At 47.2% G+C, this 14710-nt stretch overlaps 1 protein-coding gene across 2 annotated transcripts in view; it reads left to right on the forward strand.

Moving 5' to 3' along the window:
• Window positions 1-1105: 1105 nt before the first annotated feature.
• The window catches only part of IFNAR1 (interferon alpha and beta receptor subunit 1), a 116061-nt gene continuing 102456 nt past the window's right edge, over window positions 1106-14710 (forward strand). For both annotated transcript variants that reach the window (XR_011679653.1, XM_071430055.1), the window contains exons 1-6: window positions 1106-1434; window positions 5217-5430; window positions 9634-9818; window positions 11094-11251; window positions 12837-12984; window positions 14116-14230. Coding sequence is in view for 1 of the 2 variants with exons in the window: in XM_071430055.1 (XP_071286156.1) it covers window positions 1242-1434; window positions 5217-5430; window positions 9634-9818; window positions 11094-11251; window positions 12837-12984; window positions 14116-14230 (1013 nt within the window). In the remaining variant the exon portion in view is untranslated. The remainder of the gene's footprint in view (window positions 1435-5216; window positions 5431-9633; window positions 9819-11093; window positions 11252-12836; window positions 12985-14115; window positions 14231-14710) is intronic.

Below are 14710 nucleotides of genomic sequence, written 5' to 3' on the forward strand. Positions count from 1 at the left end.
CCAAAAGTCAGTCTGTGTTCTCCCTAAGAAGCCAAGCCTGTCCCGATTATAACAGCCAGGACGTTGAGGGCACAGACCTTTGCCCACCAGAGTTTCAAATCCTCCTCTCTGAAACCATTGGTCTGCCCACTGAAGAGTCTGTGTTTGAGGGGTGGGAAGTGAAAGGTGAACACCTGACTTTACCTCCCCAAGCCTGCAGCTGGGCAGGCCCATGGAAAATATGAAACAAAAAAAGAGAAGAGGAGCACTCTAATCTTGTGGTCAGAACTTGTGGCTGGCAAAAGGGAGCTAAGCCCAAGCCCCAATTCAGGGGCTGTAATACTCACACTGCATTTAATGCTCACCACAGCAACTGAGAAATGGACAAACTGCAGCTAAAGAGAGATTCCTTCCTCCCCAGACAATCACAGAATCATGGAATAGTTTGGGTTGGGAAGGACCCTAAATCCCACCCAGTGCCACCCCTGCCATGGCAGGGACACCTCCCACTGTCCCCAGTGCCCAGCCTGGCCTTGGGCACTGCCAGGGATGCAGGGGCAGCCCCAGCTGCTCTGGGCACCCTGTGCCAGGGCCTGCCCACCCTGCCAGGGAACAATTCCTCATGGCCAAGATCCCACCCAGCCCTGCCCTCTGGCACTGGCAGCCATTCCCTGGGTGCTGTCCCTGCAGGCCTTGTCCCCAGTCCCTCTGCAGCTCTCCTGGAGCCCCTGCAGGCCCTGCCAGGGGCTCCGAGCTCTCCCCGGAGCAGCTCCGTGGCTCTGGGTTTGTTCCAAGGGCCGTGCAGGGCGGTGATCGCCGTGTGTCCCCTGCTGGGGCTGTGCTGTCACTTTGTGATACCGGCCAGGGCCTGGGGCGGCACCGCGAGGGCCGGCGGGTCCCGACACCGCCCTCAGAGCGCCTTCACACAGCCCCGACAGTGCCGCGACACCAACCCGACACAGCCCCGACAGTGCCGCGACACCAACCCGACACAGACCTCACACTGCCCTGACAAAGCCCCGACTGCCCTCGCACAGCCCTGACTGCCCCTCATAGCCCTGACCGCTCCCCACAGCCCTGACTGCCCTGACAAAGCCCCGACACAACTCGGACCGCCCTCACACAGCCCCGACACCGCCCTCACACAGCCCTGACCGCCCCTCACGGCCCTGACTTCCCTCACACAACCTCGAGCGCCCTCACAGCTGCCGGGCCGCCCCGCGCAGGCGCCGCCGCCGGCGCTTCCGGCAGCGCTGCCCTGGATGGCGGAGCCCGGGGCTGGAGGGGCGGCGGAGCCCGGGGAGGGATGGACGGAGGAGCCGGAGGAGCCCGGGGATGGATGGACGGAGGAGCCGTGGGGTAGAGGGACGGCGGAGCGGCGGCGGCTGTGGGTGCCGGGCGGGCGCTGGCTGGCGGCCGTGCTGCCCCTGCTGCTGGCCCCGCTGCCCTGCGCAGGTGGGTCCCGGGGCTCTCAGGGAGCGGGGCCGGTGCGGGGCCCCTCCCTGGGGCCGAGGGGGGAGCGGGGAGCGGGTCCCGCCGCGGTCCCGGAGCTCTGCGGGAATGCGGCGCAGGATAACGGTGTCGGTGAGGGTGTGTCGTGTTTGCAGGGCTGTCATGATATCGCAGCAGGGTTTGGGTTGGGAAGGACCTCAGAGCCCACCCAGAGCCACCCCTGCCATGGCAGGGACACCTCCCACTGTCCCAGGTGCTCCACTGTCCCCAGTGCCCAGCCTGGCCTTGGGCACTGCCAGGGATGCAGGGGCAGCCCCAGCTGCTCTGGGCACCCTGGGCCAGGGCCTGCCCACCCTGCCAGGGAACAATTCCTCATGGCCAAGATCCCACCCAGCCCTGCCCTCTGGCTGCCATTCCCTGGCTCCTGTCCCCATTCCCCTGAGGACTGTCCCTCTCCTCCACACCAGTCCCAGCCATTCCCGGTGAATTGCAGCGGCTGCAGCCACTGAGGGTGAAACAGCTTTGGATTCCCATTGTTTGGCTTGGAAATCACAGTCTGGCAGAGCCTAAAGGATAAATGAGGAAATGAGAGGTGGAATGGCGGGATGGGGGTTTTGGCTCGCAGGGCGGGAGCTTGTGCCCTGTCTTTTGTCCTTACACAGCAAAAAACAGCTATTGCCCAAACCTATTGCTGGAAGAGGAAGGATTGCGAAGCATTGCAAAGGAGGGCAGAGGGACTGTTTGTACAGGCAGGCAGTGACAGGACATGGCACAGTGGTTTTAGACTGCCAGAGGGCAGGGCTGGATGGGACATTGGGAATGAGGAATTGTTCCCTGGCAGGGTGGGCGGGGGCTGGGATGGAATTCCCAGAGCAGCTGTGGAGCCCCTGGCAGTGCCCAAGGCCAGGCTGGGCACTGGGGCTGGGAGCAGCCTGGGGCTGGGTGGGCTCTGAGATCCCACCTAAGCGGTGATTCTCACTCTGGAATTCCAATAGCTCTGTTTCAGTGACCTCTCCCTTCCCCTGGCCCAAGCCCAGCTGTTCCCTGTGCTGCTGCTTCTGGCCCTGGCTTTCTTTGCACATCAGGCTCCTTCAGAGCCTTTCCTGAGGTCCCGTCCAAGGGGCCTCCTCTTCCTTCTTCTGTTGAAATGTTGACTGAAATTTTCCGCTGGCTCCTGCACCCAGGGATGTCGTAAGCATCGAGCATCATGTGCTCCTGCTGGGATTTCCCCTGACTGTGGGGTTTGCTCTGTTGCCATTTCTTGCTTTCTTCTGTTGCTGAACAGATTTTGTTATATAATCATTATTATTTTCAACCGTCAACGTTGCCGAACATCTCCTGAGCAAAGCAGTAATTTTTGTGTATTGGAACAGTTTGGGTTGGTTTGGTTTGTTTGAATTTGACAGGGGGAAGAGATGGGCAGGTGTGCTAAAAGCATTTCTGGTTTTTAATCTCTTCTTTCCACAGAAGTCTAATCTCTTATTATGGTTTCTCAGAACCCAAGTGTCATCACACCCAAGTGGACAAACAGGAATTAGTTTTAAATGTCTAGCTTTAAATCATTAATAAAATAAGCCAGGAAGAAGTGTTGATTTTTAGGCTTGTTTTTGCATATCAAGTTGCTACCTAAATCACAAAATTTCCCTGCTGATTAAACACCACTGAGTTTGCTCCTTCCTTCCTGCATACCTGTTCATTGGGAAATTAATGATTTGTGGAATTAATTTAGGGAAGCAAGTGCAAAACTCATTGAAAATAGGGAAATACGTGAAAGGGTGGATGCTGGATCACATCTTCCTGTCTGTTGGGAGAAACTGGCTCAGTACTCCAGGAAACAAGTACAGTGGTGTTGAACAGCAAAATGTGCAGGGCAAAGAGGGGAGGGTTAAAATATCAGACCTGCAGAAAAACCACAAACTTCTACCCATAAATTACACAGCATTGTTTTATTGGGTGTTTTTAGAAACCCCCAAAGTTTCATGGCACAGCAGTGCTAGTTAGAAGGAAAAGATTAGGTCATGTCTCATAAATTAGACCTCCACTAATTAATCTCAGCCAAGTTATTGGGATTTTTTTTTACACTGCTTCAAGCAAGTTGAAACGTTTGGAATGAATACAAAAGAGAACAATAAAATTCCTTCAGGAAGCTGAAATTTGGCTTAAAAGGAAAACTTAAAGAATTGCTGCTGCCATTCAGCTTTCTCTTGGTTGGGAGCTGTGTTGAAAATGACCTTCCTGGGGTACTTCCCAGCTGTACAAAACACTGGCCTGGCTTAAAGCACAGGCTGGGTTAAAGCACAGAAAGTCTCTGCTCAGAACATGGATCTGGAGAGGATCCTCCTCGTCCTCCCACTGCTCCTTTTTGCCATCTGGCCTGCTGAGGTCTAACAAGGAGTTCTGGAAAGCCTCATGCTCAAGAAATTAAGGATTTGAAAGGATGGAAGAGAGACACTAAATATTTGAATTTCTACCCAAGGCAAACAAAAATACTCTGATAATTGAAATGTAGTAGTGTTTTTATCAGTTGGAGTCTGTGGGGCCCTTGTTGTCACAAAGGGTTTTGGCTGAATTGTAACCATCTGTTGGATACATATCTGGGGAAAAATCTGGTTTTCCCTTTGTTTTCTTATTTTCTGAGCAAACGTCCTTTGGCTTTCTCTGGGTTTGTCCTGCTCTGTCAGAAGAGCAGCAAATTCCTGCCTTGTGGCAATAAATTCTGTAGTGGGAGCCACAGGGGTTTATTGAATTATTTGGCTTTTGTGGTTTTGTGCTTTCAGGAGTTATTTCCCATGTGGGTCCAACTTAATTCTCCTAAAGGATTTTGCAGAATTCAGTCATTCTGCTTTTCCACACAATCCCTTTGTGGGCAGGGACCTTGTGTAGAAAAATAAATTGGGTTTGTAATGAAGAGCCTGTCCCAAAGTCAGGTTCAGGATAAGCCATCGCTGTCCAGAGAGTGCCCAGCTGAAATGGGATTTCTTGGCTCTGGTGTCCTCCTCATACAGTCAAATATCAGACTGATCCCAAACAGCAGTTTCAGATACGGCTTCAAAATCGTGACTGTTGGGAAGTCATTAATAAATAACTTCAGATAAAATAGAACCAAACAAAATAGAAGGTCAGAGCTAAGAGGTGTGGTTTGTTTTGTTTTAATTTATTTAAATTTATTTTGTTTTAATTTTTATTGTTTTTTAAAATTTTATTTAAATTTTCTTGCATTTAAAAAATTTTTATTATAGCTAATATTTTTATTTTAATATTTTATTGTGTTTTACTTATTTTATGTATTTTTATTTTATTTTCTATTTTAATTTTATATCTATTTTATTTTTTACTGTTTAGTTTTATTTATTTTATTTTTATTCTACTTTATTTTATTGTATTTATTTTACTTATTATTATTCTATTTATTTTAGATTTTATTTTATTGTGATATTTTCTTTGATTTTATATTAATATTTTCTTTACTTTTTATTGTAATATTTTATCTTAATTATATCCTAATATTTTATTTGCTTTTTATTATAGTATTTTATTTTAACATTTTATTTTAATTTTATCTTTATATTTTCTTTTATTTTTCATCATAAGACTTTATTTTATTTTAATTTTATCTTAATATTTCCTTTTCTTTTTTTTGTAATATTTTATCTTAATTGTATCCTAATATTTTCTTTGCTTTTTATTTTAGTATTTTATTTTAACATTTTATTTTAATTTTATCTTTATATTTTCTTTTCTTCTGATTGTAATATTTGATTTCTGTGCTTGCTGGTTTCTCCTAGGCCAGAGCAGCCTGCCGAGCCCCAACAACGTTCAGGTGCACGTGGTGAACACCAATTTCACCCTGAGCTGGGACTACAGGGGGACTGACCCCAGGGTGACATTCTCAGCACAGTTCCAGTTGTCAGTGCCACCCCTGGGAGCCAGCACTGGGAGCCAGCACTGGGACTACAGGGACACTGAGCCCAGGGAGACATTCCCAGCACAGTTCCAGTGGTGAGTGCCACCCCTGGGAGCCAGCACTGGGGTTACAGGGGGAGTGACCCCAGGGTGACATTCCCAGCACAGTTCCAGTGGTGAGTGCCACCCCTGGGAGCCACCCCTGGGAGCCAGCACTGGGTTACAGGGCACTGAGCCCAGGGTGACATTCCCAGCACAGTTCCAGTGGTGAGTGCCACCCCTGGGAGCCAGCACTGGGTTACAGGGGCACTGAGCCCAGGGTGACATTCCCAGCACAGTTCCAGTGGTGAGTGCCATCCCTGGGAGCCATCCCTGGGAGCCAGCACTGGGGTTACAGGGGGAGTGACCCCAGGGTGACATTCCCAGCACAGCTCCAGTGATCAGTGCCATCCCTGGCTGCTGCTCCTGGCACTGGGGTTACAGGGGGAGTGACCCCAGGGTGACATTCCCAGCACAGTTCCAGTGGTGAGTGCCATCCCTGGAGCCACCTGGGGTTACAGGGGGAGTGACCCCAGGGTGACATTCCCAGCACAGTTCCAGTGATCAGTGCCATCCCTGGCTGCTGCTCCTGGCACTGGGGTTACAGGGGGAGTGACCCCAGGGTGACATTCCCCGCACAGTTCCAGTGGTCAGTGCCATCCCTGGAGCCACCCCTGGCTGCTGCTGCTGCTGGCCCAGCTTTGTCTCCCTGCTGGGAGGTTATTTATAAATCAGTTTATTTATCACATGGAGCTTGCTGCTAATGCTGAACCACCAGCTGGGTTCTTGCAGATCTGGTGGCACACTTAGAAGTGGAATTTAGGTTTATTTACAGAACTCCCAGAGTGACCAGGTTGGGAGAGACCTTCAAGGCCATCGAGTCCAGCCCAGCCCCAACCCCTCAACTGAACCCTGGCACCCAGTGCCACATCCAGGCTTTGTTAAACACACCCAGGCATGGGGACTCCACCACCTCCCTGGGCACCCATTCCAGAACTTTCTCACCCTTGCTGGAAAAACCTTTTCCCTGCTCTCCAGCCTGGATTTCCCTTGGTGCAGCTCGAGGCTGTGTGCTCTGGTTGTGTCAGTGCTGCTGGAGAAAGAGCCCAGGGCCAACTGAGCACAGGCCCCTTTCAGGAGCTGTGCAGAGTGAGGAGGGCAGCCCTGAGTCTCCTTTGCTCCAGGCTGAGCACCCCCAGCTCCCTCAGGGCTTCCTCACTCACAGGGTTTGTGTTCCCAGCCCCTCTCCAGCCTCCTTGGCCCCTCCGCATGTGCTCAAGAGTCTCAATGTCCTTCCTAAATTTATTCTCTTGTTTGTTTGGTTTCTGTAGCTATGGCCACACACAGAGGATTTGAGGGAATTTTCAGGATAACTTTCATCTAATTTCTCAGAGTTCATTAACCCACATTTCTCAGCTGCAAGCTTAATGCCCAGACAAAACAATTTAAGATTTGTTCTTAAATATTTCCTTGGTTTCCTTCAGTTGTTCCATATCCCAGTTCTTTTGCACACATGAGCACAGGCATTTTGTGGCACTTTTCTGACAGGTAAATATTGAAAAACATTTCTGAGATAAAGTTACTGAAATTCTGAGCAACCTGGGATCGTGGAAGGTCCCATGGCAGGGGTGGAGCAGGATGGGCTTTAAGATCCCTCCCAACCCAAACCATTCTGGGATTTTGGATTTTAAAAAAATAGCTCTTATTTTCCAATATTTGGATAAGAGCAGCTGCTTTGAAAATAGATTTATTTTAAAAATATCAGACTGGTCTGAAAGACAAGGTAGGAGTTGAGGATAAACAATTACTGCTTCAAGTCTGTGCCTCCTTTTTTGGCCAGACATTTTAAATGTCTCTTTAAATCTCTTTCTTCACTGAGGTGTGGATGTGTGTTGATTAAAAAAGAGCTGCTGAAAAGCTGATTATTGCTGAACTCCACTTTTCACCTCTGTTTTTTATTTTCCCTTAATTTCCATTCCTGGCTCATGTTATGATTAGTGGAGTTCTGCTGCTTTTATGCTCCTGTACCCACTTTTGTCAAGACTTTAAAATTTCTTCCCATGAATTATAAAATCTTTGCCAGGCTAAGAAATATAATAATCCTGAGGATGTAATTCTGTGTTCTGGCAGTTGTAGGATAATTTATAAGGAGATAACACTGATTGCACTGCTGATAAAGCAGCATGAAAAGGGGTGATGTTTATTAAAGTTAAGAAGAAAATAAGAATAATTTCAGTGGTTGTGGGTTGGATTTATCCCAGGCTATTTATCCTGGGATGTGTTATAAATAACTATGTGGTTATTGTATTTTGTTATTATTGGCTTTTCTAAATTATTTTGATGGAGTACAGTTTGTAATCTCCTTTTAACTGCTTTTGATATAGTATAATTTGTCAGCCTTTTATAGTTAATACTCTAATCCCTGTGTGGATTGTATATCTTAGTGTGATAAATATATATTGTAGTTTAGGCTTTTGCAAAATATTGCACTGTGTATTATAACATTAACTTCTGCAGAAGTAATTGTAGTAGTGAAGAAATAATAATAATAATAATAATAATAATAATAATAATAATAATAATAATAACAATAATATCAACTTATTAAAAATAAAATAATAAAATAATAATTGTAGTTGTGAAATAATAACTAATGCCTGTATTTTTGTAACTAACTGACAATAGTGAAATACCTATTCAATAGTGAAATAGCTAATATTGATTGAAAGTACTTGTAAAACTGGCTAGAATGTCTGTATGATAAGAAAACATTGGAAAGAACCAGGCAAATAGCACCAAAAGAGCAAATTAAAATCCACCACTGCCCCTTGGGCTAGCAGTAACTGTCAAACCACAGACGAGAGGAAATCAAATACAAAACTCAAAATCCTGTCTGTGAGGAAATAAAATACAAAACTCTCAAAATCCTGTCTGTGAGGAAATAAAATACAAAACTCTCAAAATCCTGTCTGTGAGGAAATAAAATACAAAACTCTCAAAATCCTGTCTGTGAGGAAATAAAATACAAAACTCTCAAAATGCCATCTGTGAGGAAATAAAATACAGAACTCTCAAAATGCCATCTGTGAGGAAATAAAATACAGAACTCTCAAAATCCTATGTGCATTGTGCTCCAAGAAGATGAGATCAAGGGTCAAACTGAGATAAAGAATTCCTGGAGCATGTGAACTCCAGGGCAGGTTGAATATGTATAATCTGCATGGAAATGCATTTGAGCCATGCACTGGGAAAGTACCTGAGAGCTGCTGCAGTCAGTGTGTGCTTCTGGCAGTCTGCCGGGCACCCCAGCACTGGAACTGGCCCTGCTCCCCCTTATTCAGCTTGTCACAGTCTGAAGAGTGAGCCTGGGGTCTCACAAGCTCTTGATCCCAGGGTGTTTGTCCTGATGGTTTTGGTGATCCCAGGGTGTTTGTCCTGGAGTGCTTATTCTGGGGCTGTTGTTTAATCTGGGCTGTTTCTCCTGGGGCTGTTGTTTCTCCTGGGGTGTTGTTTATTCCAGAGTGTTTCTCCTGTGGGTGTTGTTTCTCCTGGGGTATTATTTATCTGGGTTGTTTGTCCTGGGGCTGTTGTTTCTCCTGGGGTGTTGTTTATATGGGGTGTTTCTCCTGGATTACTGTTATTCTGGGGTGTTTCTCCTGGGGTGTTGTTTATCTGGGCTGTTTCTCCTGGGGCTGTTGTTTATCTGGGCTGTTTCTCCTGGGGCTGTTGTTTCTCCTCGGCCTGTTGTTTATCTGGGGTGTTTCTCCTGGGCTGTTGTTTATCTGGGGTGTTTCTCCTGGGCTGTTGTTTATCTGGGGTGTTGTTTATCTGGGGTGTTTCTCCTGGGCTGTTGTTTATCTGGGGTGTTTCTCCTGGGCTGTTGTTTATCTGGGGTGTTGTTTATCTGGGGTGTTGTTTATCTGGGGTGTTTCTCCTGGGGTGTTGTTTCTCCTGGGGCTGTTGTTTATCTGGGGTGTTGTTTATCTGGGGTGTTTCTCCTGGGGTGTTGTTTATCTGGGCTGTTTCTCTTGGGGTGTTGTTTATCTGGGGTGTTTCTGCTGGGGCTGTTGTTTCTCTTGGGGTGTTGTTTATCTGGGGTGTTTCTGCTGGGGCTGTTGTTTCTCTTGGGGTGTTGTTTATCTGGGCTGTTTCTCCTGGGGCTGTTGTTTATCTGGGGCTGTTGTTTCTCCTGGGGCTGTTGTTTATCTGGGCTGTTTCTCCTGGGGCTGTTGTTTATCTGGGCTGTTCTTTGTCCCGCAGGCCAGAGCCGGACCCCACGGGCTGGCAGGAGCTGCCAGGGTGCCAGGCTGTGGCTGGCACAAGCTGTGACTTCTCCTCAGCCATCTCAGAGTACTATGATGTCCACTACGTGCGTGTGAGGGCCCAGGCAGGGCCACTGGTGTCCCCATGGTCCCAGGACCTGCAGATGGTGCCAGAAGAAGTTGGTACGAGCTTGGGGCTGGTGGGGACGCTTTGCTTCCTTTAGCACCCTGGAGGAGTGTGCTCCCCTGCTCTGCTCAGGTGGGACCCCACCTGCAGAGCCTCCAGCCCTGAGATCCAGCAGCAGGACGACCTGGAGCTGCTGCAGGAAGCCCAGAGGAGCCACGGGGCTGGAGCCCCTCTGGGCCAGGCTGGGAGAGCTGGGGGGGCTCACCTGGAGAGGAGCAGCTGCAGGGAGAGCTCAGAGCCCCTGGCAGGGCCTGCAGGGGCTCCAGGAGAGCTGCAGAGGGACTGGGGACAAGGCCTGCAGGGACAGCACCCAGGGAATGGCTGCCAGTGCCAGAGGGCAGGGCTGGGTGGGATCTTGGCCATGAGGAATTGTTCCCTGGCAGGGTGGGCAGGCCCTGGCCCAGGGTGCCCAGAGCAGCTGGGGCTGCCCCTGCATCCCTGGCAGTGCCCAAGGCCAGGCTGGGCACTGGGGACAGTGGGAGGTGTCCCTGCCATGGCAGGGGTGGGATGGGATGAGGTTTAAGGTCCTTCCCATCCCAAAGCAGTCAGGAATGAGGATTGTGGAAAAACCACGTGTGGTTTCCACTGCTGGTAACAGCAGGACAGAGGGAATTTCCCAACAGGAATATGAGATCAGCCATCTGCAGGTCATGGAATGCTGCAATTCTGTCTTTTCTGGAAAAGGAAAACTATTCCAGGTGGTGCTGGTTTCCTGACTGAACTTCTGTCACTCTGTATTTTCCCAGATTATTTATTGGAAAAGTCCTTTTTGACAGTAGATGTTTGCAGAATCCCAGACTGGTGTGGATTGGGAGGGACCTTAAAGCCCATCCCATCCCACCCCCTGCCATGGGCAGGGACACCTCCCATAGACCAGGTTGCTCCAAGAACCCCATTTTTGGGAAGTTTGGCTTTTCAGCAGTTTCAGTGGTACTGAATCCTTTCTTTGAAGTTGGATTTATTGGACTGAGCTAAGTCTCTTGCCATGCAGGTTTTAGAATAATTTATACTGATTTTTTTGGAAAACATTTGCTGGTAATATTTAATTTTAACTGCTTTTAGAACCTGGTGATGGTAGTTGGTTGTTAGGTTAAATTTCTTTTAGAAACTGTCTGAGTCATGAAAACTTAAGGTCCTGTGGGTGATTATTCAAAAGAATTAAAAATAAGAAACCATAGGCAGGCATTTTAGGTTTATTATTTAAACCACTTTTGGGGTGTATTTTCTCAAAGTAGACATGTTTAGCTTCTTTTTTCTTTCCATATTTGCAGCTCAGATTGGTCCACCAGGACTGGAATTGCAGTCCACAAATGGAGTTGTAAAAGTTATGATTTCTCCTCCAGAAGCAAATCAGAGGAAAAAAATGTGGATCAATGATCTGAGTTTTAAATATAACCTGGTCTTCTGGGAAAACTCCTCACATGCTCAGGTATGAGCACTTCTTTTTTGTTACTTACCTTACCAGAACTGCCAGAGATGGACTTGAATTTGTGCTCTGGAATGGAATTGTTTGCTCCTGTGTGTTTGAAAGTTGGGTGAGGTGGTTTTTTCTTGGTGGGATGATTTTGTTCTTACCATAGGATTGTGTTACTGGGATTGCCCTGATCCAGGGACTTTTTTGAGGTGTTGCCATTGTGAACTGGTTTCCAAGGCATCATGTGTGTCCTGCAGGGCACCCAGAGCTCTCCTCTGAAGAGCAGGGAAGAAACTCTTCCTTTTTTATCCTTTTTAGGGAAGTGAGAATCATTTAAATTAGGGCAGGGATCAAAGGCCAATCTGTGTTCTTTTGGGAGATCAGATCAAATTCATCACTTCAGAAAGGACCTTGAGGGGCTGGAGAATCCCTGAGGGAGCTGGGCAGGGGCTGCAGAATCCCTGAGGGAGCTGGGCAGGGGCTGCAGAATCCCTGAGGGAGCTGGGCAGGGGCTGGGGCTGGAGCAAAGGAGGCTCAGGGGCCCTTGTGGCTCTGCACAAGTCCCTGCCAGGAGGGCACAGCCGGCGGGGGAAACACAGGAATGAGGAAAGGACAAGAGGGAATGGCCTCAAATGGCACCAGGAGAGGGGCAGGTTAAAGACAGAATAAAATTCCCCTCACAGAGTGGTCAGGCCTTGGGCTGAGCTGCCCAGGGAGGTTTGGAGTCACTGGAATTGTCCCAGAGCAGTCTGGATGTGGCCTTGGGGACAGGGATTGGGGTGATGTTGGTGGGGCTGGGATGGCATTGGGTGACCCTGAAGGGTTTTCCCAGCCTTGATCCCAGGATTCTGAGAAGATCCAGCACCTTTTAAACTCCACCTTCAGGGCAGGTTGGATCAGTCACAGCTCTCTGATGCTCAGCCTGGAGCAAAGGAGGCTCAGGGGGGACCTCAGTGCTCTGCACAGCTCCTGACAGGAGGGGCAGGGAAAGGAGGAGAGGAAATGGCCTCAAATGGCACCAGGGCAGGCTCAGGTTGGAGACTGGGACAGAAAATTTCCCTGGCAGAGTGGTCAGGCCTTGGGCTGAGCTGCCCAGGGAGGTTTGGAGTCCCTGGAATTGTCCCAGAGCAGTCTGGATGTGGCCTTGGGGACAGGGATTGGGGTGATGCTGGTGGGGCTGGGATGGCACTGGCTGATCCTGAAGGGCTCTTCCCACCTCTGGGATTTTGGGATCACACACCAAAGGAGCAAAAGGGCCAGAAGTACAAGTGGGTAGGGTCAGTGAAAGCCAAAGGCAGAGCAGGGAGGAGGGTCTGGGTGATCAGGGATGGAATGTCCTGCTGCATTCTGGGATGTCTGTGGGGTGAACTCCTGGTCATGCCCAACCCCTCCCCAGTTCCATGGCAAAGGAGCCCAAAATATTCCTGTCAGTCACTGGCTAAACTGCAAACTTCCCTTTAGGATTTCTCCTACTTTCTCTATTCCACATTTTTAGGAGGGGTATGATACAAATGGGCTGAAATCCTGCAAAATGATCATTTAAAATGTTCCTGGGGATGCACAGTTCCCCTCACAGGCTCTTTGTGTTTGTTTCTTCCAGCTCCAGAGCAGAAAGGTTTTCCCTGTTGACACCATTGATCACCTTGCCCCAGACAGCACCTATTGCTTCAAAGTCCAAGCAAATCTCCCCAGTGAGAGAAAGGAAGGCTTGTTCAGCCCCACCAGCTGTGTGAAAACCACCCAGAAAGGTACCCAGGAAATGAGGTTACCTGCAAATGGTAACTTCTATTAGACTGGCACACAGTCAGTTGTTCTGAAGCAGCAGGAATAGGCAGAAGGGCCAAATTCCTCCTCATTTTGGTATAAAAAAATAAATATATATATTATATATATTTGCCCTTCTCGATCAACATAAAACATGTCAAGGGTAGAGTTTTAATAGTACAAGAAGGTTTTTGCCATGAGGCAAACTTTGACATTAATTTGGAACAAAAACTTCTTTGTGTGCTTTGGAAAACTCTTCTTTTTGAATCAGTGACTGAATCAGGAGGTAAAAAACCAAAAGCCTCTGGGATACTTGGCACTCAATGAATGCACAGAAAGTTGAGTTGAGCTTAAAAAAATGCTGGTTTTATATAATCCTTGGTGAATTGATTGTTACAGCTGCTGAAGAAAGGCTTTGAGGGGGCAGTTTGCCACCTTGTTATGTAAAATTAAATTCTTTTCTGTGCTGTGCAGTTACTTTTAGATGTTTATTTTAGGAAAAAAATAACTGCAGAAAGTCAAATATTAGATTGGACTAGGGTGGTACATCATAATGAATTGATGGTAAATCAAAATGTAAGTAATTGATGTTAAATGAAAATTATTTTATACACAAAATACATTAATTGATACACATGTGTCTTAAAAACATTGAAAGAATACATGTATATTTTTAAAATACTAAAATAATACATGTGTATCTTAATAAAATATTACAATAACTGATACATGCAAGTTTTTATTATCTTATAAGATATTAAGTAGTTGTCACATTCATATTTTAACAAAATATTAAAACAAAAAATCAAAATGTACAATAAAAACAGATGTGTATTTTATGTATTTTTCTCCTCATATTATTCCCAAACCAGTTTATTTCTGCTCCTCTCAATATTTGTGTACTTTAATTTTTTTCTGAATTGATTTTAACTGATTTTTTAAATTAGGATTTTTTAAATTTTTTTAAATTAGGCTTGATGGGATGCTTTGCATATCACAGCCTGTGACTTGCAATCTGTATAGTGAATAATCTTTATGTTTTCATTACTGACATGAGAAATGTCCATTCCCATGAAGTTTTTTGGTAACTTTGGGCTTCCTTTCCCCCTGAGCAGTGAACGACCTCCTGTGTGCCACCAACCTGAGTGTCCTGGCTCTGAACATGAAATTCCACCTGCTTTGGAGCAGCCAGGGAAATCAGGATGTGAACTACACCGTGCAGTACCTGCTGTGAGTTCAGCCATCCCAGCCCTGCCACCTGCAACCCCCTTTCTTGTGTTCTGCTGGTGTTTCCTAGAGGGTAAAATGGAATAGTTGGTGGCTTTGTATGTTAATGGGAACGTGATTGGCTCATTGCTGTTAAAGAATTCCATGTTACCACCTGAGCCTGGGATTTCAGGGACTGGGCTGCTTTTGGGGCTCTTAAAGTCCTCTCCTGAATGCTGAGGGACATTTTTAAAGCTGGGAAACTTGAATTGCTTAGTGGCTTTTTGAATGTGGAGAAATTAGATGAGTAAAAGTGAGCAAAAATACAGGTGGTGGAGGTTTCAGTTGTCAGCAGCTTGGGTTTCTTCTGGGCAGACCCAAATAGGGGAGAAAACACAAGGTAGCATGGTGTGGCCCATCAAAGAAATGGTGTGTCACATCAAAGAAATGGTGTGTCACATAAAGAAATGGTGTGTGACATAAAGAAAATGGTGTGTCCCATAA

This window comes from Agelaius tricolor, unplaced genomic scaffold (genome assembly GCF_023055355.1).
Source record: "Agelaius tricolor isolate 1412-34295 unplaced genomic scaffold, bAgeTri1.0.p SCAF_7, whole genome shotgun sequence".
Taxonomy (NCBI): Eukaryota; Metazoa; Chordata; class Aves; order Passeriformes; family Icteridae; genus Agelaius; species Agelaius tricolor.